Source organism: Falco biarmicus, chromosome 13 (assembly GCF_023638135.1).
Source record: "Falco biarmicus isolate bFalBia1 chromosome 13, bFalBia1.pri, whole genome shotgun sequence".
In the NCBI taxonomy this organism is placed as follows: Eukaryota; Metazoa; Chordata; class Aves; order Falconiformes; family Falconidae; genus Falco; species Falco biarmicus.
In genome coordinates this window covers 2,293,014-2,316,735 of record NC_079300.1, presented here as the reverse complement: position 1 = coordinate 2,316,735, position 23,722 = coordinate 2,293,014, and the positions used below count along the sequence as shown (strand labels likewise).

The following is a 23,722-nucleotide window of genomic DNA, read 5'->3' as shown; positions in this document are numbered from 1 at the left end:
ACATGTTCTGATGCAGAGGAAGTATTTCCATATACAATTAACTTGCAGAACAATTGAAGCGAAAACTCTAAAAATATTAACAAGACTCTATCCACATAGAAATTATATGAAATCCGAGTTTCTCCATTCCAGAGAAGCATAATATTCTAATAAGAACTATCCTAATCTTCACCCAGCAATAATTTCAAGATTATATTATTATTCTCATTTCCTTGAATAATATCCATACTCCAGGGCCATTTTCCTTCTCATATTCAATATCATGCATGCTTGTATCAAGATTCCTTTCTTCATATCCTGTCACAGTATCAATCACTGCCTCCTGTCCACTCAATCCACTTTTGATTTATCAGCCGCCGTCTTTCTGGACTCCATAACTCGACCCAAACCATTTTAGCAAGACATTGACAAATAGCACCCAGTATCACATCAACCTGTTCCACTTAGTAAACTAAGAAACAGTAACTGTGACATCTCTGCATAAGTATTCCATTCTATTCCCCAGACTGATGTATATTAATGAGATGGTATTTGAAATGCTTCTTCCACATCAGCATCTAATATGATCAAATTAGGAAATGGGATGATTTATTAAATTTCGTAGAGCTGAAATATTTCTTTATATCACTATATGTGTGGTTTCAGAAAGTGAGCTGTTGCTTTCAATTTTTCTACTGAGGATGTGCCTGCATTTCACAGACGAATTATTGTCTTTAAAAAGATTGCAAGAAGGCAAAATGTTATTAAGCAAATGCTCAGTAAAACAAACTAAATCGGTTTTAAAATTCCTAATTTAATGTAAATCTTGGTTGTTTTGCTGAAATTCAGTTTGTGATCTTATTAAGTCTTATTTGCATTGTACTATCTTGCTGTAGGACAGCTTTAAATTTATAGTATTACTAGGAAGCCCCACTTTTTTGACTCTAAAAAAATGCATCTAAAATAAAATAGTTATAATATGCACAAGTTTTCTTATCTTCCAAAATAAAGTTTTTTTAAAAAAGAATTGCTTTAGCTTACAAACAATACCTACTCAAAGTATTTTTAGAACATGTCATTATGAAAATCTAACTTTTCAAATTAAAACTTGTATTTCAGTATTTTACATAGTGTGAGATCTGCAAATCATTCATCGAAATAAAACACCTATGTTAAAGAAGTATTAAAAAAAATTACACTGCAGTCACATATACTTTTACCAACATTTTCACCACCTTGAAAAACAACGTATCTTAATCTGATGGGGGACTGTGGGGAGAAAAGACACTATATAAAAATACAGAATTCGTGCCATCTGCATGACTTACACCAAAAACAAATCCAGTGATTTAAAGATACCAGATGTTAACTTTCAATATCAAACTAGTTTTCTCATGCCAGTCCCATTCCCTTGGGGCAGAGGGGCAAGAAATCACAGTTGCTCAAGTCCTAAAGGTGGTACTGGGAAGGTACAACTGTAATGGTCCACATACGAGTAGTGCAGAGATTATCATCACTTTACTGCTGTATCTCATATTGCTGCTTTTCAGGTGGGTCAGTAAATTTTACTCCCTGCCACTGGCAATTCAGAAGTTGGAGATTAACAAGAATACTTCAGTGGGTAACAACACACTCTTTACTACACTAATACAAGGTGGCTGTCCAATTACTTCTGATCATTTTATTAGCTAGTTTACATATGTGTTTTCTTCAGCACTTACCTTTAGAAGTCATATGAAAATAAGCTGCCGCACCCCAAGCAAAAAAATTAATGAATTACAGATGCCAAATTCTTATGAAAATTCCCCTTCAGCGCTACAAATACATACGTTTCCTAAGACAAATATTGTCTCTTTACATTTAACAGTGCTGAACGGATTTTTCTTGTCTGACTGCTTTTTTAATTAATTTCAACTTCTGTTACCCACAACCTCCAACAGCAAGGGCTTCCACAGCTTAATTATGTGATACGCAAGAACCACCTCCTTTTGTTAGGCCAGGATCTGCCACCAGCTGACTTCACTTCATGCCTGCTGCCCAGGTCTTACACTGGAGGAGACAGGAAACACTCATTCCTTAAATCATCTTCTCACACTATTCATTTTTATTTTCTTTTTATACCTCTCCATCATATTCCCTCTTCTCCCACAATCTCTTTCCCAGCCTGAAGAAGCATAACATATTCAGTCCTCTTAGGAAAGCTGCTCATACCTTCGATCGAGTGCACGAGAGATTTTGAGATAGCAAAGAAAGGAGCTATGTGGCATTGCTGCAACCACCTCCAAGTTAACAGGGAAAACACAGGCCTCCAGAAGCAGCTTTCAGCAACCTGTTTAACTCTTCTCCAGAAATATGACTAATCGATGGCTTCGCCATGTAACATTACAGCAGAGAGCAGACTTAGAAAAAATTACAGTAAACGATTCAGTCCATCCTGTTGGTTTTAGGTTTATGCTTTTAACATGCTAAAAACCTATTCTGTTACATTTTAGGATGTTATTTCTAAATATTTTCCCTGAAGAACCATGCCTGTGAATAGTAACATAATTTAAAGCGACATGCAGCTATACCTTCATAGCTATAGTGCTGAAAAGCTAGTATCTTTTATACATTAAAATATTTTAGACACAGCATTTTGCAGCACAAATTGAAACAAACATTGGTCATGTTTCTGAAGTTTTTAGGTGCATAATTTCCATATATTGTAATGACAATTAACATCAGTAAACCCCTTGGTAAAAATGACAATTAGACTATGTCTAATGAGATCTGCAATTTATACTTGTTACAATAAAAACAGATCTTTAACAAGTTACATATTTCCTAATGCTGAGTAACTGACACACTGAAAAACACCTTCATTTTCACCTTATTCTTTTGATATTCTATTGTTTTTAAACTGATTTTGCTAGCAAAACAGTAGGTATTTACAGGAGTATTTCTACACACAGCGCAGCAGCTTATCAGGAGTCTACAGCTCAGATGGCAAGTATACTCACGGAGAGATCAGACAGTTTAAATAACCAAATTGCTACTACAAAGACACTATAGCAATAAGTGTCCAGGCAACTATTATAATGAACAGCTGTGAATAAGTCATGAGACAATACAAATAAGAGAAACTGAAACATTCACATCTTTCAACAACAATTTTTCAACATTGAGAGGCAACAGCTCTACTGATTTGGTCTACAAAAATAACATGTTTTACTAAATTCTTAGTGCAGGTACACAAAATTATCTGGCTGAAGATCTGTAAACACATACCATACAAGCTTTGATCTGCCTGATGTACTCAATAATTAATTTAAATTCAACAGAAAATGCTAACAGTAATTCCGATACCCAGGGATACACTTTATTTAAACTTTTCAATTGAAAAATACACACACACCAGAACTGAGCTTCTTTTAATTACAAAAGCATGAAGCAGGTTTTATAATACAATTTGCAACATCTGATTAAGATTTAAATTATGTTTATTATTGAAAATATTAATCTGTCACAATCTAAAGTTTATGAAAACTTTCAGCACCATAGATATCTTTAAATATTAAGAAAAATTTGCATAACTAAATACTCATCTCTTTCCGAGGGAAATACAGATGAGATAAGAAAATAACAGTTTAGTCTGATCTTCAGGGAGCCAATGTTGTGCATGGGAGTTATGGAAATCAGTAATCAAAAAAACTTCACAAGTTTTCAGACAATTACAGTTAAACCAAGGTGACTTTAATAACGTTTTTTGCACTTGGTCAAACGCAAAATATCTAACTTATCTTCAAACCCAACTGCTCCACCAGTGTAATTTAAACATTCAGTACATCAAAAGCACTGCACTGAGATTTCAAATTAGGAAGAGTTTCAAATGGCATTGTTTAGACAATCACTTGCAACCATTATTTCTAGTATATTACAAATTCAGTAACTACATGGAGATTTTAAAGTAATGGTTTTTATGTTAGAAATAATAATTATTTTTCCTAGAAAATAGTCTTACCTTCTTGTCCTACTTTTTGATCTCGATCTTTGAGACTTGTAGGATTTGCCTCTGCCCCTTGATCGGCTACGACTGCGTTTTCTTCTGGAACCATACGAAGAACTACTGCTCGATCTGTGTCTGCGTCTAAAACAAAACCATACTATTAGTACACTACTGCTCCTAAAAAAAACAAAAACAAACAAAGAAAACCAGGAACAAAACCCCTAACACTTTACTCTAAAGGGGACATACAAACCTGTCTTTATTTTTATTATGCTGTAGAAGCTTCAAATACCACTATTACACTGTAATAAATAATTCACATACATGTGGGCAATGTCCATCTTAAACAGCTTATATTCCAAAATATAAATCCCAGGACAGAAAAAGGGTAGACAGAGAAACAGAAGTTAACCAATTTGCCTAGCATCATGCAACACTTCAAGGGCAAAGCCAGGAACACAGCCCAGTTCTCAATGGTGTTTAGTCCCATGACCTGCTCGTTGGAACTCTCTGCCTCTTAGCCAAATCTAAGGTTGAAGAAACATTTAAAACCTACATTCTCAGCAGGATTTACACCATATGGGATAGAGGACTACAACTCCAGCACTAAAAAATGAAATTCATAACATGCTAACTTCTGCATTGCTACTCTATACAATTATTTCTAGTCATACTATGTACCCACATAAAATGTAGATATTAAAATGTAGACATTAAAATGTATTTAAAGTACACAGACCTAAAAATATTTCAGGTGTGTATATATAACCTTACAGATTTCTTATCTCAGTGTTTGTAACACACAATCTTTGTTCTGCTCCAATGCTGACAGATCTTTGCCCCCCCCCCTTTTCTTTTTTAGTACTATTAGTAATCCAATAATCAGTGTTAATTTATTCCATTTGAGCTTGGAAGTTTCCTCCCGAGTTCAGTCAGGAGCCAGAAAGGTATCTTCCTCTTCCTCTCCCACCCAACCTTCCCGTTTCATTTAGTCAAAGAATAGATTTTTATGCACAAAGGAGAAAGGTGAATGAATAGACACTAAATACATAAATTAAACCAACTAATCCCAAAACTGGGGGGAGGGATACCTTCCCTCCTTAAGTCTTAATCTTAAGATTTCCTCTCTATCTCCATCTGCCTAACAGCTAACTAAATATCAATTCAAAACCTTACGAGAAGCTCCATATTTTTGGCCTTTATTATGTTTGATTCATATTAAAATGTAACACCACACAGAAACACTTCTGTAATTCAGGGATGCAGCCAACGTGATACGTGCTTACCCAGCATAAGGGAAAGGTGCTGCACTACGTACAAGTAGCACTGCAGTAGTCCAAACTGGAAAAAGATATATATAGGTTAACTACTAAAGAACAGGTCTTCATCTGAAAAAGGAATGCAATGTTCCTGCTAAACAAAGATGAAGAACAGTAATCTCAGAGGCTGCTGCTTTTGATTCTTAAGGGTCAGGGATAAATCCAGCAGGACCCCAGCATGTAACAGTGACTTAACTGCCAGGAGCAAATGCCCTAAACTAAGGGCAAAGCAAAGGTGCCAGCCAGATCCTAAAAGCAGACACTTTCGTCTTTTCTGGATTCAATATAAGTCAACTGGGCTTCGTCCAGACTCTAATCTCCCTTCAAGCTCTGTTTTTATCTGTGAGATAGCCATGCCTGCACTGGACTAAAGAGATTCATAAAGCTGCATGTCATCAGCATATTGTTGGCATCGAAGCCCATGTTATCTTGTTGTGTCCCCTAAGGGCTGTATGTAGATGCTAAGAAGGAACAGAAGAAAGGGGGGATGGAAGTAAACAAATAAGAAACCCCCCACAACCAGCCAACTTGCCCCTTGTTGACACACTCTTCTGCCAACTAAAGAAAGGGTTGTCAGGAGCAGTTTCTAATATATTTACAAGGCAGCTACACATGAGTATTTTCCAGCTCCGCTTACTAATAAACAAACCACCACCTGTTCAGCCTGACTCCAGGATCACTGCAAGTCAGGCAGAGACAACCAAGATAGCGTACCTGATCTAAAACGGTCAGGTACCGAAAGAGGCCTCTGGTGAAGGAGTGTTAGGTCAAGGGAAAAAAAAAAAAAAAAAATTACCCTAAGCCTTTCAATTGAGAAAGTCAATCTTGTGTTCTGGAAAGACCCACTTGGTTTATTACAACAGAAAAAAAGTAACGAAGAATAGTCTATAACTAGTGGAATGAAACTACTTCACAAACAGGTAACAACGTATGAACTATTATATTTCCAAAAACAACAAATCTGGAATATTTTTAGGAGGAGGAGCAAGAAAAAGTTAGCTTAATTGGATGGGTTTTGTCTGTTTTAATAAGGAAGTTACCTTTGGATCTGCACATACACTGGTTTTGTATTCACGGAGGAGGAAAAGCGGTTTGGGTTTTTTGGTGGTGGTGTAGTTTTGGTTTTTTTCCTTTAAATGTAAGTGAAAATATTGCCACATCTTCCAAAATTCAGAGCAAACTTTGCTATAAAATTCCAACCTAGAATTGACTACCCACTGGATTCAAACACTTATAGCTTTCTACCATAATATGGAAGAGCTCTATCTGCAAACAACTGCAACAAACAGTAAATTACTACAAATGCACCTTTTCTCATAAGAATGTGAACGAGACTGGAGATCTCGAGACCGTGACCTTGACCTTGATTTCCTTCCAGACTTTTTACGGCTGTATGTTCTGCTGTCTGAGGAGCTACTTGAAGATGAACGCCTGCGGTGTTTCTTTTTCCTTCTGCTTCTGTTTTCTTCTTCTGTGTCCGAGGAACGACGTCCCATTTTTAAACTATGTAAAAACAAAAATTCTAAACTGTAAGGAAGTCCCAGATCTACATTATGCTGTTATATATATATACACATAATAAAATACATAGTGTCTGCTCGTATATAAACAAATATATCTATACCATTTGGAAAGTCATCAGGTGGACAGAAAATTTTGTTTTCATGCAAAAATAAAAATCAAGATTTTAACACAAGACATCAGCAAATTCACGTTACCAAGTACCTTGACATTTACACTGTCAGGAAAGTTGAAATAATTTATTATGGTATCAACTATTTGCTGCAAATTTTCACAACCATTTAAATAGATAAATGCACTGATGAAGTAATTTCTACATCAGAACACATTTTTATTTTTGCCTTAGATGTTAATTTTTTCAGAAATGTGGGAAGTAACATATAAGATACTTCTAACATCTGGTATTTCACTTTAAAGATGCTATGCAATTACTAGTACAGCATCTTTAACATGTCAAATTTACAATTATAAATTAAGATCCATAATACTTACACAATCAATAGAATGCAGACTATCAGCTACTGATGTGACTCACTTTGCACATTTTTAGGTTGTGCAATTAAAATAATGTACATCTTTGTCCTATTTGTCATAATTAAAATTGTCAAGAAAATTCAAGGAAATTATTTTTATATTAATTTAAGCTAGAGTTTGGTTCTCAGTTTAGACCTTTATTATAAAATCAGACCTATAAATACTAAATTCCAGAAATGTTTCTCGATTGCCACTGTGCTTACTTGGACAAAGTTTACAGACTTTGATAACAGATTTGAGAAAAAAAAGAAAAACACCAAATATGGGTGTGGGGAACCCCACCATTTATTAATTGTTGCAAAGAATATCATCTTCATTTGCAACTCCCAAGAGATCAGTTTCCTTGCTTCACGATTAAAGAACTGCTATATTTCTTGACTATCCAGGCTGTAAGAAGTGCATAAAGTTTTAAAACTATTTTTATGTCCCAGCAGTAACAGCCCCATCCACCCAAGACTTCAACACCTCTCTTCTCACACTCTTCAGCTAACGGTTAGTAACAACCCCTCTTCCCAGCAACAAAGTTGCTCCCTACCTACTTCTGCACTGGGAAAACAAGAAGTCATAATCCTTTAACATTCCTATCAACAATTAGATCACAGATATATTTTATATCACGGATAGGTTTTCCCACAATATCACCTGTCTTTAACCCACACTGAAATATTCCAGGTCCTTGTGTTTCTAGCATAAACAGGTTGAACTTGGTTCATTTTCTGCATACAAACTTTTGCCCTTCCTCACACCTTTTATCACCTAGGCAGCTGATCCTAATGTCCAGGGTAGAGACTGAAAACAGGAGAGAAATTCACCATTAAGTATGTTTATGCTTAAATTCACAAAATGTTTACACGCAAATACAAGTCTTGATTACGCAAGGCCTTTCAGTCAAAATACACTATTGAGAGTAAAAAAACAACAACACGCGTTTAGTTCCATAGAAAAAGTATCTTAAAACTTACTTTTTCATCCTCAAGTTCCCAAGGCAGCTCAAACTGTTTTGCATGCAATCATACTGGCTACAGCCCTGTATCTAAGCTCCCAGGCAGGTGTGGGACTTGCAAAGTCCATGCGCCATGCCCAACTTCCCCAAGGGAGCCTTTCAGGTAGCTACATTCAAAGTACAATAAATATACAGACAATGCTGTGTTTGACACAATTTGAAGACTATGTCAGAGAGGTAGGTTTGCTTGTCAAACTGAGACGTGTTCCTTCCACGCTGCTGAAGCTCGTCCCAAGGACTGCCAGAGACCTGGAGCACAGGCAAGGACGCTGGAGCAAGCACCAGCCAAGAGCCAAAGGGCCATCTTCCTGGAACGTGCCAAGTTCTTGGACCTAGCATCTACTTCAAGGAGAGTTTCCATATTTTACCCAACAGTTGTTTAATGCAAAATACAAGACAGTCCCTTAAGTATCTGGATTTTCCTTGATGTTCACTAGAGTTCACTCACTGCCACAATCAAAACAGTAGCTACGTAAACTCATTCCTATGTAGCCAAATCTCTGTGGATTGCAGACAGCTCTTCGGCAGGCAACTCTGAGCAATCAGTTCCGCTCCTGCAGCCAGGAGTGCCTACAAATTAGCCATTACTAAGCTTTGCTGCAGTAAATCCCTCTATATATTTACTTCACTTCTCAGTAGTTCCCATTTTCAGCACTGTAGAACTGGTCCTTCAGCCTACAATCTAAACAAAGCATTTTTTAAATATTCAACCTAAAACAGCAAATCTCTATGCACCTAAACCAGCAAAATTTTAGGAGGATGAACTGCTATGCAAGAGATTATTTTTTTTAAAATGAAGTTATTTCTGCCATCTTATTAAAGTTATTCCAAAGAGATTTTGAAAGAGAGAGGCAGTACTTTACAGACTATTTTACCTGATTCAAGGAACTATGACTTTAATTTACAATTCTGCAGAGGAATGCCAATTTATATCAACACACCATCTTGTGCAGTCATTTTATTTTTTCCCCCCCTTTGTAATAAAAGATTTACAGAGCTCCAAGGTATAACAGTTATTGAACAGTAAAATAAGGGTCTTCAAATATATACTGATAGAACAATCTTCAAACGAACATGAACCTGAATCTCAAACTTAACATTAAGTAGAACTGCCCAGAAAGATGAAACTACAATGCACAGATTTTAAAGTTAAAAGCTGACAGACCACAGCTCATGACAGCAAGATTAACAAAAAAGACGAGAGAAAGAGCAGAAAAAACTTTTCTGCTGAGATACTTGCCACTTGATGTGGATATCATTACGAACCAGAACACTACACTTCAATGTATGTATCGCCTGTTGTTTAACTTCCTTTTTTTTTTTTTGCCATCAGCTTTCTTCTCCATTTGCACATTTAACTGGATCAAGCAGCACACAAAACTAGTGAAACATACTATGTAAATCACAATTTTGTGTCTTCAGGACCAAAGAAGAACTGCATGCCATGGCCCTTCTCTGTTACAGGACAAGCCCTACAGCATATGTGCACGTACTTGAGCCTCAGGAGCTCCAAGAGCACTGGGTTTACTGGACAAGAGCTACAGGACAAGGGCGCATGGGTGACTGATGCCCTGCCCGTTGCAGAGTTTCCACTGGAAAAGAGGTTGCCAGAAACAGACTGTTGATCCTGGAACAATTTTTGCAGCTGAGTCCTAGTAGCCCTCTCCTACGAGGATACCTTGGAAGTACACAGGCGACAGACAACTTTGACAGGCACTACCTTTCACTGGGGTCTTTAAGAACATCCCTTCAGTACATGACACACATTTTCCTGCAAGGACACCTCATATAAACACAGCACTTGAGAGCAGTCAACATCAAGACCTGTAACAGGTCAGTATTCTTCCTAACTACTGCCTACTCCCTCCATATCCCTGAAGAGACCTGGGAAAAGGGATTGCCAGCACTGATTGATCACACCAGCAGAAGCCTGATGGATGGAAGAGTTGTTCTGGTGAGTCAGCAGCAGTCCATACAAGATTTCCACACACAGGACTGTAAAATAGCACCTACAGATTGCAGAGGAAAACTAAGATCACTCAGGGAACCTTATTTAGCAAAACAACGAGGGAAGGAAGGAAAGACAAACAGAAAAAAAAAATGAGAGCCATTCCACAGTATCATGTGCTGAATCTCATGGGGTTTTCCTACCTGTTTCCATACAAAGGCTACAGATCCACCACAAAGACTTGTGCCAGAGAGTTAACAGTGATGTAAGCACAGTTTGGCCTTATAGCTATGGGGTGTCCCATTTTCAGGGCTCTTTACCCTTACAGCTTAGGCAGAAGCATTAAGCCATAGGTACTGGCAATAGGAGACATGCTTCTACCAACCCCTCTTTATGTGCAGGCACTGTGGAAGATATAGCTTCCAATGCCTGGCAAGACTCAGGAGGCTTTTATCCTGACTATAGAGCAATACTAGGAGGAGGAGGAAGGAAAAGTGCCTTAACAAGCACCAGCAGCAAATTAACGATTTCAGATGAACCTAGAACCTGGCTTACATCTCAGCAGCTCATGGGAACACAGACTCCTGCCCATCGCATCAGTGAGGCTCATTCTCTTCCACCACCCAGCCCCAACCTTCCCCCACGTGATCCTCAACCACTCAGCATATTCCCTCACCCACTCTGAATTTAGATCAAACTATTCCGGTCAAACAGCAAAGAAACACTGAGAATTCAGAAGGTGCTGTCTCAAGATACAAAAATCCACAGTAGCTACATGAAAACTCATGCTGAAGCCTGAACTGGAACATATAATCATCAAATTAATTGGCTACTTAATTATTTTTGACGGTTCTAGTGAACGTCCATGAGCTTCAACATTCTGAACACTTGCAGTTTGTGTGAAATTGAGCAGCCTTTCAGTAGAATGACTAACAGCTGGGCCTGATAAATTTTAAGTCCTCATTCCAGAGCACAGGCATGCTGGAGGATCTAAAAGACAGGTCTGCAGGCCTTTGTTTTTTTAATAGGTAATTTTCATTTAAGTCTTTCTGAAAACCGATGCTGCAACACTGGCTGAAATGAAAACAAAGTACATACTTTCACACAGGTGTTTTTCCAAGACAAACCAACATCAAAAATTTCAAACCAACTATTTGTATTTGGCAAAATTATAAACAGTGCTATCAAGTTCACCTGTGAACAGCTAAGTAACCTCCCACCCTGCATTTAAAAATGTAAAGAAAACATAGATGGCATAGGAAACTGACAGACTTCCCTGGAAAATCTATTCCAAGAGAGTAAGGTATACTTTAAAATGTGGTAAGAAGCATACACTCAAGATTGAACAAGGTCAGATCAATATTTCAGGGATGTTGAGGAATTCTTTCCAGCATACAATACCTGATTTTTCAAACATGAGTTTCAAACTATTACTGTATTTACTGTAGGTTGTAAGAAAATAACATCCTTTGGTTGGTTTTAATCAGAGGCTGTTATCCAGCAAACATTACTGCAGCAGACTACATCTTGAGCACAGCATCCAATTAAACAATACAATCTTCAGTTACCATAATCAGCCAGAAGTGATGACAACAAAATAACCTCCACATTTGTTAAATATCAAATCCAAATTATTTAGGTTTGTTAGTTACCAAGAGGCTTTGATTATAACTGGCTTGCAATAATCACTAACCACCTGCTCTGTTTATGTAGCATCTCTACAAACAAGATCCTTTAAAAAATTATAACCATTTAGAAGGGTGTTGATGGAAAATATACCGCAACCATCTCAGAATCCCCTTCTTTCCTGCTGAACTGTGCGAGTCCATCTACAGGAGAGAATCAACAAGTCAGGATGAGATGCTACTTGAGCTTCAGCCAGGAAATAAGGCTAATGGAAGTAAAATTTATACTAAGTCCTCAACAAACATGCTCACTAGTAAGAGTTGCAGTGTTACTAATGGCAGCCCTGCTCCCCAAAGAAGGGAAACCACAAACAGGCAGAGGGCAGAAGTCAGTCAATCTGGGTGCATACAGATCAACGAGTGCCTTTGTATCTACCTCAACCAAGCTTGTAGTTAAGTGGAAACTGCCCCTGCTCTCCAATTCAGAAAAACCGCTCTCAGTAGAGGAAGGGATTTGTTTAGAAAGGACAATATGGTGGCCGTTCTTATAAGGGCACCAACCTGAATCATCACCCTTGATTCTTACATACTTACTCAATGGTGCCTCTTTCCCTTAGCCAAGTTTCCAGATCACTACAGGAAATCGCAGTGACCAAGCTACCATAACTGGTTACATCAGAAGAAAAGTCCACAGATCAAAGAATCACAGGAACTGTTACTTACTTACAATCTCTCCCCTAGACACCAGAATCCACACACACCAAACACAGCAGAACACTGTTTCCTGATCACATAACAGATGTCCCCTTTGATGATTACATTAACAGTATTTTTCAAAATCAGTAAAATTTAACTTGGAAGAAAGTCTGCCTGAACACAAAACCATGAATGAACACTTTATTTATAATAACAACAGTCCTTAATTCAGCTTCAAATCTTTAGATTTCAAAGTGTGGGGAAAACTAGGCTCAAGGAGACAATGCACGTGCATCCAGGACACCAACAGCAGAGGATGGAATGCAGATCTCAAACTCTAGTATGATGCTCACCTAACTAAGAGACCGCCTCTACAAGCCACCTTTTGCTCAATAATTCTTAATTCTACAAACTGGCCTTCCACCACATAATTTTCTGAACCTGAATGCAGTGAGAACTAAAAAACATTCCTATTTTAGATCAACCCAAATTCACTAAGGGCATCAATTAATCAGCATTTCTTCTAAGTAACCAACTTTCAGAACACGCTTACAGATCAGCTACATTTATCTGAACTTTACAATGCAGCTTTTGGGTTTTGTTTGTTTGGTTTTTTTTAATCAAGTTCTAAATACCTTCCTCCCTCAGGGGGTACAGGATCATGCTCAACATGAAACAACATGTCTAGATTTTGTCCAAAATCATTAGAACACATAAACTGTTCAAAAAATGTTTCCTTCATTGCAGAGAGGGGAGCAGCACTAGCTACATTTGGCTGAAATATACAAGGAAAATGACTGCTGCTAGGAGCAGTGCATCAGGTGCAGAAAAACCCAATCACACACCTTCTTTACCCATGCTTTCACAGACAAGAGGTGGGAAAATAAGATTATACACAAATGATTCCCTCTTATCTTATGAATCAAAATATAAAGTGAATTCCAAGGGCTGATGCCAGGGACAGTAACATCCATCACAGATACTGTGTGCTCCCCACTCACGCCAGCTGGGCGCTGCTAGATGAAACAGAAACTGGAAAAGCCGGGGAAGAGAGCAGCTCCCAGGGCTCCTGCCCGTCTCCACCAGGAAACCCGAACGGAGTCTGGAGCCCCGGGCCCGGCTGGGCTCCCCGGCCGGCTACTGGCCGCCGAGCCTTGCCCGCAGCCCCCCACGGCACCGGGCAGCCGCGTCCCTCCCCGGCGCAGCCCCCGCGGCCGGGGGGGGCCCGCAGTCTGTGCAGGCCTGAGGCCGCAGGACCCGTCGGCCAAGCCCCGCAGCCCGCCGGGAGCCCGCCCTGGGGCTCCGCCGCAGCCCCGGGAGGCCAGGCCGCGGCTCGGCACGGCCACACCGGGCAGGCCCAGGCCGGCGCGGCCCCACGCCGCCGTTCCCACCCCCGACCCTGACGCCGGCCCCGGGCCACAACGGGGTCCCGTGCGGCCCTGGGCAGAGAGCAGCAGGCCGCAGGGCCCGCCCAGCCCCCGCGGCGATGGCCCGCGGCGCACTGCCGTACCCCTGCCGGGGGTGGGCTCGCCGCCCGGCCCCACCACGTTACCTGAGCGGCGGAGCAGTCAGGCTGGGCCGGGCCGCGGGAGCGCAGGCGGCGGCGGCGGGCCGCGGCTGCCGGTTTGAGCTCAGCGCCTTCCTGGGCGGCGGGCAGGCAGCAGCAAGCCAGCGCCGAGCTCATCCAGGCGGCCAGGCAGCGCCGCCGAGCGCCGAGGAATCGATGTAGCGCGCTCGCCGCCCCGGCGGGGCGAGCCCCCCACGCGTGATGGGCAGCGAGGGGCGCAGGGCCGGTCCTGGTCTGCCCGCGGGTGGCTGCAGCCGCCCACGTCGCGCTGCTCCACACCGGGGGCAGCGCGGTGACAAGCCACAACGACTTACCGGCACGTTGCCGTAGCACGCCGCCGTCCGCCTCCCCCGTGGGTGACGGGCTGCGCGGCGGGGCGAGGCGCGGGACGGCGGCGCGGGGGCTTCCTCGTTTCAGCACGAAGTGACTAACGAGGGTCGGTGCTTCCTGGCCCCGACGGCCGCCCCCGTGGCCGAAAGGGCCGTTCCCCCCGCGGCGTGGGCAGCGCGACGGGGCCGGACGAGCCCCCGGCGCGGGGTGAGCGTGCCCCGGGCCGAGCTCAGCCTCCGCCGGGCGACCGCGAGAAACGCGAGGGAACGCGTTGATAACCGTTACGCTTAGCGCTGTCTTTGGGCGGATTTGGTTAGTTTAACGCGAGTTTCCGAGCACGCGCTCCCCGCCACGGGAATCGCGAAATGTTGCGGGAGGATAATCGAAACGTGAGGATGGAGGAGCCGCTGGTCATCACCTCCCCGGCAGGGCTGTCCCCGTGGGGACCCGCGTGTCCGACCCCCGCCTTGCCCCCCCCGGGACCGAGACTGCCTCGCGGGGCGGAGCGGGGCCAAGCGGGACCGGGTCACGGGCGGCGGGACCGGCTTTGCCGCCCGAAACGGAGCCACGGGAACTGGTTGCCGATCGCGGCTGCGGCGTGTATAATTGGATCTGAAGAAATGCTAATTCCATCCTCGATACCATTACCTGCTCGAGTAAATAAACGCTCTTTTATGTAAAGTCATCTTTCCAGAGGTCAAATGAGAAATCAATACATACGCAAGAGTTAAACAATTTTGAATAATTTATTAGGGTTCTAGCAAAGGTGTAAAAGAGACGGCTTCTGTCAACAAAAGTACTCTCTTAATGGGATTTAAACAACAAAGGAAAAACAATATTAGCAATAAATAGCGTAATTCGCTCTAATCTGATGCCTCAATTCGCCGTATGAGAAAACGTTAATGATACGGCTGTATTTGTCACTGTCAATTAGCCGGTAATTTATTTGCTGGATTTGGGCGTCCACGGAGGAACTTTTCCGGCTCCCCCGGGGCCGGTCCCACGCTGCCGCCGCTCCGCGCACCGGGCCGGCTCCCGGCGGGGTGTGGGGGAGCGCCCCTCGCCTCTGGCCCCGCGGGGCTGCGCGGGGGGCGGCTCCGCACCCCCCGAGTCCCGCGGGGCGGTGCGCGGGTGCGGAGCCTGCGCACCCCCCTCCGCTCCTCCCGCCTTGGCCACTCCCCCGCAGCTCCGGCCCCTCTCCCGCGCCGCGCTCGCCCGGGACCTGGCGCACGGGCCCGCGCCTAATTAAATTAATTAGGGCGCAGCGCGCGGAGGGCGGCGGGCGGGCGGGCTGGCGGTGCCCTGTCCGCAGAGCCCCGCGGCGGGCGGCGCGGTCGGGCGGCGGAGAAGGGGTCCATTCAGAGCTCCGAGGGGAGGTAATTCGCCGGGAACAAGGGGCAGGCGTTGCAAAGTATAAATAGTGCCACTTCAATCGCGGCGTCGCTATCAGACCCCGAGAGCCCTACACGTCGGGCGGCACGGCACGGCGCGGCTGGGCTCGGCACGGCACGGCCCGGGGCGCCGCCGCCACCCCGCCCCGTGGATGCCCGCCCGGGGAGCCGGGGCAGCGCGCCCCTGAGCCGCGGCCATGGAGGAGCTGACGGCGTTTGTCTCCAAGTCGTTTGATCCCAAAGCGAAGGAGAAGAAGGAGCTCATCACCTACCGCGAGGTGCTGGAGAGCGGGCCCCTGCGCGCCGGCGGACCGCGGGAGAGCGGCGGCACCGCGGCCGAACCGGGCCGAGACGACGCGGGCAGTCCCGCGGCGCGGGCGGGCGGCGGGCCGTCGCCGCCGCGGGAGCCCGACGCCGCCGCCGCCGCCGACAGAGCCGCCGAGGCGGCCACCCCCAAGCTCAGCGACGGTAACGGCGGCACCGGGCAGTCCCCCTGCTTCCCGTCCCCTTCCCCTCCTTCCCCCCGTCGGGCTCGGGAGGCGCGGAGCGGCGGCGGGAGCGGGCGGTGGCCGCGCACCGGGCGAGGCAGACCGCGGTCGCGGGTGGAAGGGGCTCGGCAGCGGCCGCGTTCGTGGGGAGGCTGCGACAGGCGCCCACGGGCGGCTTTCCGCCCGCTCCCAATTGCGGGGAATACGCGGCCAGCCTCCAAGTTTATATTAAAATATTTAAAGAAGCGTTTAAGTTGTTGGCAGCGCGAGCGGGTCCCGGTCAGCATCCCGCGGGAAGCCGCACTGCCAACGGGGGCACGCGGGCCCGGTGGTTCCCCCGCGAGTCTCGGCTCCGCGGACACGTGTGGGGCCGGGCTGTGCTGCCGGCGCTCGGCCCAAGCTCCGCGCGGCTTCCGCGCCCAGGCCCTGCCGGGCGCCTTTCTCTTCCAAACGCCCCGTGGTTTTTCCGCGCCTTTTCCGCGCCGGGGCGATGGCCGCGGGGCCGGGGCCGTTCTCGGCGGCTGCGGGGAGGCGGCCGGGCCGCGCCGGCGGACCAACAGCGCGGGGGGCTCCTCGCCCGCCTGCGGGGCAGGGCCGGTGCCTGTCGCTGCGCGGGGACCCGCGGTGGACGGCCGCCCTTTTGTTCGGGCGAGCGGTGCCGGCGGAGCGCGACGCGGCTGGAGCATCCCCGCAAAGGGGCTAATAAACAAATTCGCGCTAAGGAGCGGCGGTGGGCGGGCAGGGCCGGGCGCCGGGGGTTCCGCAGGGGTCCCGCGTCGCTGGCAGAAAATTAAAACAACAAAACCAAAAAAACCTAGGAGAGAGCGGGCTCGGCCGCGGGGCGCGGAGGGGCCGCGCTGCTTAGTGGAGCGCACCGGGGACCTGTTGCTGCGCTTCTCCCGGGCGGGCAGCGGGGTCAGAGGCGCCCCCACCGCGGGCCGGTACCCCGCCCCGCCCCCCCCACCCCCACCCCCCCCCCCCGCTGCGGGTGGCCGCCGGGCCCCGTTCCCCGCCGCCAGTCGCTACCGGAGCCGAGCGCCGGGGCCCGGAAAGGCGGCGGGCCTAACGCGGCCGGGGAGCACAGGCCCCGGGGAGCGGCGGGGGCTTCTTCCCCGTGTCCCCCACCCCGGGTGCCGGTGCGGCGGAGGGGAGCTGCGGGCCAGGGTGGCGAGGCCGGTAGTCTCGCTGCCTCCCTGCAGCCTCCCGTCCCGGCCGCCCCGCCTGTCTGAGTGCCCGTGTCGTGCCCAGTCTCCCCAGAGCTGAAGGAGCGCAAGGAGGATGCGAAAGCGATGGAAGACGAAGGGCAGACGAAAATCAAGCAGAGGAGGAGCCGGACGAATTTCACCCTGGAGCAGCTGAACGAGCTGGAAAGGCTTTTCGACGAGACCCACTACCCGGACGCCTTCATGCGGGAGGAGCTGAGCCAGCGGCTGGGGCTGTCCGAGGCCAGGGTGCAGGTAGCCGGGGCTGCGCGGGGGTGCGCAGGCTGCGCGGGACCAGCTCGGGTAAAGCCCGGTCGTGCCCCGTCCCCGCCGCTCCTGACACGGGTTGGCAGAGCCCCCGCGCCGAATTGCACTCAGCGAATCTAAAAAGCCACCCTCCCCGGGCTGTCCCCTGATTTGCCCCCTCGCAAGTCCCCTGCCCCTCGCTCTGTCGCGTTTTATTTCATGTCCGCGTTTATTTCATCCCTCTCTCGGCGAGAGCTACAATGGCTATTTTGTTGGCGTGGGCTGCGGTCCCTCTCCGGGCTGCTCCTGGCTCAGGGCTCACCGGGCGGACGTACCAATTAACTTTATAGATGTAGTGACCGTAAACTAAATTAGGAACTGCTAAACGCAAAAAGAAAAAAAAAATTTACAGGCCATTTCTCTTCGTAGTTGTTAAATCTTGAGGGAAGCGGCACGAAAACTGAGCGGAGTGCACAGACAGGCTTTGTTCGGGTTTATGAAATAAAAAGTCTGGGATAAAACCAGGCTATTTTAAGTGTTCTCCTGTAGCGAGAAGCCACAGCTTCCTTTGATTTAACCTGCGCGTTTAACCTCGGGCTGCCCTTCCAAAGTTTTTCAAAACCGGTTCCTGGGCTGGTTGCTGCGAGTTTTCTTGGGATGAGATGAAGAAGTGAGGAGGGGTCCGGGCTCTGCCCGACCGGGGAGGAAGGTAACTCCTCAGATGCGAACAAATGTAGCTGCTCCGGTGTATTTCCGTCGTGATAATAAAAGAAAAGAAAATGATGGTCATTATTTATTTGAACACATGGAGTAGTTTTAGGCCCCGAACATCTGCAGCTGTTAGAAAGTACTGCTGTAACAGATACTCCCCCTCAATCTTTGTGCTCGTAGGCCACCATCTGCACCCAACTATGCGTGCAATCCTTGTGGGGTTTCCCTGCATCTTTGTAGTAGGGACAGAAACAGAGCTGTCGCGATGGACCGAAAAAGTAATAATAAGCAGCTTTTGTAATTAAAAAAAAAAAAAAAGCAAACAAAAAAAACCCCAACACCCAAGCCAAAACCAAGAGGCTTCGTTTTCCCGCTTCCCCCGTTTTTCCGCCGAGGTGGGCGGCCAGTTATGCCCAGCAAATCTTAACAAAACCAAACAAAGTTGCTGGGCTTCAACTTGGGTATGAAAAATGTAAAAGGGAGGTGCTTCCTTCTGCTGGCTGTTTGCTCGACAAAGAACGCGGCGGCTGCGGCGCATAATCCGCGCTCCCATTATGCCAAATCTCAGGGTGCATAATAACTTTTGGAGATTTACATAGATTTAAACCCGTTCCTTTTTAAATCGTTCCGGAAAACGCTTTGCAATAATATTTTGCCTCGCATCTGCACTAATTTGTAAATTATGGAATGTGCATTTCCACGGGAGGCTGAGGACGAACATGGCTGTTGGGCAGATTTTGCTTAGCTGAAGTAAATGGCAGAGTGGGGGAAATTCACATTTGTATTTGTCTCTTCAAGTAAGACCTTAAAAAATAATTTTGTTTTTGGGTTTTTTTTTTGTTTATTTGTTTGTTGGCGGTGGGGAAAGGATTGCTTGGTCGCTGTGGCTTCTGAGATGCGGTGCAGAGGTCTGTCTTTAAACAGGAATGTTTTAAGACGCACTCTCCCTCCCTCCTTCCCTCCCTCCCCTCTCCTCTAAACCAGTAGAACTTTATTCTGGTAATTTATTTCAACAATTCCATTTCCAATATTAAAAGTATGTTCTTGTCTAACGTGCAGCAGCCCTTTCTGTGGAAGCAAATTAGATTATCATGATAATGAGACAATTATTCCGCTTCTGTGCTACACTCCACTGCACAGAGGAACAGAGAAATTCTAAACTTCTTTGTAGCGAAGCTTTTATGACAGTAATTACCCACCTCCCCCTGAAGAAAAAAAAAAAAAAAAAAAGACTTGTTAAACTCCGGTGTTTAGTATTTCTTGAAGATAAAGCTAATCAATTTATTTATTAATGAGCACGATCTTCTCAGGCCTGACGGTGCAAACATCAAACCCCGTTATCGCCAGTTAGTATTAAATATCAGGGGGCGATTTAGGTCTTTGGGGACCCTGATGCAGAAAGACGAAGCCCGGGCTCAGGCAGTAGTGTCTCTGGAGCGAGCACTCTGCGGATGCAGGTTTTCTCTATATTTTCTTTTTTTTATTTCCCTTTGCCTTTTGCGTTTTGGAGCTCAGGAGCGAGGGCTGCCCGGGAGGAGGGAGCCCAGCCCGTGCAGCAGTCAGGTTTCTTTGTCTGCCGCTTGTTTTTCTTTTTTAATTGTCGCTGGGTTTAGAATTTATTTTTTTTTTTCCACGGCGGTGGCAGCGCGCCCGTTACACCCGTGTGTGTGTCGTGTGTGTCTGTGTCGTGCCCCTCTCCCCCCCCCCCCCCCCCCCCCCCCGCTTCTCCCCGCAGGTCTGGTTCCAGAACCGAAGAGCCAAATGCCGAAAGCAAGAAAACCAGCTCCACAAAGGTAGAGGAGAGGGGTGCCGCGGGTGGGTCGACCGCGCGTGGGGGGGCTCTCCGCGTTGACCTCCTGCCGTTGCCTCCCGCAGGGGTGCTGATCGGCGCCGCCAGCCAGTTCGAAGCCTGCCGGGTGGCCCCGTACGTGAACGTGGGCGCGCTGCGGATGCCCTTCCAGCAGGCAAGTGGGCGGCGGGACGCGAGTGGGTGGGCGGCGGGGCCACGCGGGTGGGTCGCTGCCACGCACTGCCCTTGTCCCGGCAGGTTCAGGCGCAGCTGCAGCTGGACAGCGCCGTGGCCCACGCGCATCACCACCTCCACCCGCACCTGGCCCACGCACCCTACATGATGTTCCCCGCTCCCCCCTTCGGGCTACCGCTGGCCACCCTGGCCGAGTCCGCCTCTGCCGCCTCCGTGGTGGCGGCCGCCGCCGCCGCCAAGACCACCAGCAAGAACTCCAGCATCGCCGACCTCCGCCTCAAGGCCAAGAAACACGCCGCCGCCCTGGGGCTGTGACCGGCCCGCCAGCGGGGGCTTTTTTTTTTTTTAAATAAAAAGGGGGAAAAAAGGAAAAAATAATAATAAAAAAAAGACGAGGGAGAGGAGAAACTGACGGGAGATATATACTTATTTAAAGAATTAGAGGAACTAGACGCGCAGCTGGGAAGTTCACAGGTTTTGAAACTGACCTTTTTCTGCGAAGTTCACTTTAATACAAGAAATTTGATAAGAGAGGCGGGCCTCCTTTCACGTTGCATCAGATACTTGAGTTTAACAACCATGTCTGGAATAGCGACAAAAAGAAGAGAGAAAGACGACGACGAAGAGGGGGGAAAAAAAGTTTTAAAAAAAGACAATGATTTCTCTGCGAATTTCTAATGGGAAACTGTCCGGGATACTTCCTCCAGCAGCATTCCGGGTTGCATGTATTTGTATTTCATTGATGGAGTCCTTTGATTCACTTGCACTTCACCCTCATCTTTAGTAGAAAAAACAAAACAAAACAAACAAACTGGGTTTGGCTGGGTTCTTTCTCTTTTAATCTTGGAGGGAAGCAGAAAGACAGAGGGAGATCAAGCACTACCTTTTCCACTCTTAAATCTTTGTTGGTCGTTTGCTGTCCCACCTCTGAAATAAAAGGGAGCGGAAAGCATCAGGACAGCGGAGCGTGCCTCCCTTTGCCGGGTCTCTCTTGTCCTGAGGGCAAAAACAAAAGGAAAAAAAGAAGGAAAAAAAAAAAGTATTTAATTCCCAACCACCACTTTACACAGCGGCGAATTCCAATAAGAGATACTGGGTACATGTAAAATATGTTGATACACACGAACAAAGTTTATTTTGGCTATAACTTGTGAATTGATAGTTGACTGTCAAACATTTACATTTTATCTCATAAAGGTGTATCTATTCACGTAATCTTGTGATTTTTTCCTTATTTTTTTTTAATTTTTATTTGAAAGACGTATAGCTATTTAACCTGGGGTACCTTGCAGTCGGTGATTGTTATCCCAGTTTGTCATCAGACCCTCACGCTTATTGCCAAGAGAGAGGGAAAGCTCTTCTACGCGAACTTTGGTATGGACGGGCTTTGTATCTATTTGTTCTCCATGAAAACAAAATTATTTATATTGACCATATTTTTTCTAGTGTATTTTAAGTTATTTAAAAAAAGAAAAAAAAAGAAAACAAGATGCTGTTATTTCATTACATTTGTTGTCAGTACAATATATTTTGTTTCACTCAGGTTTGCTTCACCTTTTTTAATCCATTTTCGACGTCACGATTCTCAATAAGTGCCAAGTAATGAATTTAAGACACTTTGCGACCTATTGACTGAAAAGAGTAACGTTTCGGCGGACGGTTTCACGTCACCTCTGGTACTGTTAATATTAAATCATCAGTGATATTCTTTCTTTTCTGTGTTGACATCTTCTGTAGAGCTCGCACGTTTCTTTCTGCTCCGTAGATATCGCGACAGGCAGATAGCGCCCAGCACGGCGCGGAAGCACCGCTCACCTCCGCGCATCTTTTCGTTACCACTTTATATGAGTTTTCCTGAGTGTTCGGCTTCGCAAAACTGAACGCGGCGTTTTGGTTTGGCTTCCTTTGGAAGGAAAAATAGACCGGTGGAAGTTTATAGCAATTGTGTCTTTACAAGTTCTGTCAAGTTCCCTCAGGTAATAAAATCGAGGAAAGCGTCATGGCTCCCGGTATCTTCCACGGAGGGAACGGGGGGGTCGCGCCGCACCGCCCCGGCACCGCCCGCCGCGCTGCCCCCGCCCGCTCCGCCGCCCCGGCTCTGCCCGCTGCGCTGCTGCCCGGGGCTCCGCGGGCGCCGGTGTGAGGGGCAAGGCGCCCACCATGGGGGTCCCTCTGAGGGGACAGCGCCCGCCATGGGAGTCCCTGCGAGGGGGAAGAGCCTGCTATGGGATTCCTTTGAGAGAAAGCGCCCGCCATGGGGTCCCTGTGAGGGAAAGGCGCCCGCCATGGAATCCTCTGAGGGAAAGCGTCCACCATGGGGGTCCCTCTGAGGGGAAAGCGCCTGCCATTGGGGGTCCCTGCGAGGGGAAAGTGCCTGCTATGGGATTCCTTTGAGGGAAAGTGCCCGCTGTGGGGGTCCCTCTGAAGGAAAGGCGACCGCCATGGGGTCCCTCTGAGGGGAAAGCGCCCGCCATGTGGGTCCCTCTGAGGGACAGCGCCTGCCATGGGCGTCCCTGTGACGGGAAAGCGCCGGCCATGGGGGTCCCTGTGACGGGAAAGCGCTGGCTATAGGTGTCCCTGTGAGGGAAAGTGCCCGCCATGGGGGTGCCTGCGAAAGAAGGCGCCTGCCATAGGGGTCCCTGAGAGGGAAAGGCGCCCCCATGGAATTCCTCTGAGGCAAAGGCACCCGCCGTGGGCGTCTCTGCGAGGGGAAAGCGCCCGCCATGGGGGTGACTGTGAGGGAAAGGCGCCCGCCATGGGGTTCCTCTGAGGGGAAAGAGCCCGCCATGATATTCTTGTGAGGGAAAACGCCTGCCACGGGGTTCCCTCTGAGGGAAAGTTGTCCGCAATGGGGGTCCCTCTGAGGGGAACGCACCCGCCGTGGGGGCGCCTGTGAGGGGAAAGGCGCCTGCCATGAGATTCTTGTGAGGGAAAGGCGTCTGCAGTGGGGGTCCCTCTGAGGTGAAAGCGCCCGCCATGGGGGTGCCTGTGAGGGGAAAGCGCCCCCCCTGAGATTCCTGTGAGGGAAAGTGCCTGCCACGGGGGTTCCTCTGAGGGAAGGTCGCCTGCAGTGGGAGTCCCTTTGAGGGGAAAGCGTTCGCCATGGGGGTCCCTGTGAGGCAAAGGCGCCCGCCGTGAGATTCTTGTGAAGGAAATGCGCCCGACATGGGGGTCCCTCTGAGAGAAAGCGCCC

The 23,722-nt window shown here is 47.1% G+C and overlaps 2 protein-coding genes across 3 annotated transcripts in view; one reads left to right on the top strand and one right to left on the bottom strand.

The window, feature by feature from the left end:
- The window catches only part of RSRC1 (arginine and serine rich coiled-coil 1), a 167,744-nt gene extending 153,451 nt beyond the window's left edge, over positions 1-14,293 (bottom strand). For both annotated transcript variants that reach the window (XM_056358629.1, XM_056358630.1), the window contains exons 1-3: positions 14,163-14,293; positions 6,592-6,786; positions 3,980-4,105 (exon numbers count right to left, since the gene is read on the bottom strand). In XM_056358629.1, coding sequence (XP_056214604.1) covers positions 3,980-4,105; positions 6,592-6,779 — 314 coding nt within the window. In that variant the 5' untranslated portion in view covers positions 6,780-6,786; positions 14,163-14,293. The remainder of the gene's footprint in view (positions 1-3,979; positions 4,106-6,591; positions 6,787-14,162) is intronic.
- A 1,546-nt stretch (positions 14,294-15,839) lies between these two features.
- Positions 15,840-21,965, top strand: SHOX2 (short stature homeobox 2). The gene is made up of 5 exons (XM_056358742.1): positions 15,840-16,366; positions 17,635-17,843; positions 20,281-20,338; positions 20,421-20,513; positions 20,561-21,965. The coding sequence occupies exons 1-5, from the start codon at positions 16,096-16,098 to the stop codon at positions 20,842-20,844; spliced, it is 915 nt and encodes a 304-aa protein (XP_056214717.1). The 5' UTR covers positions 15,840-16,095; the 3' UTR covers positions 20,845-21,965.
- The last annotated feature ends 1,757 nt before the right edge of the window (positions 21,966-23,722 follow it).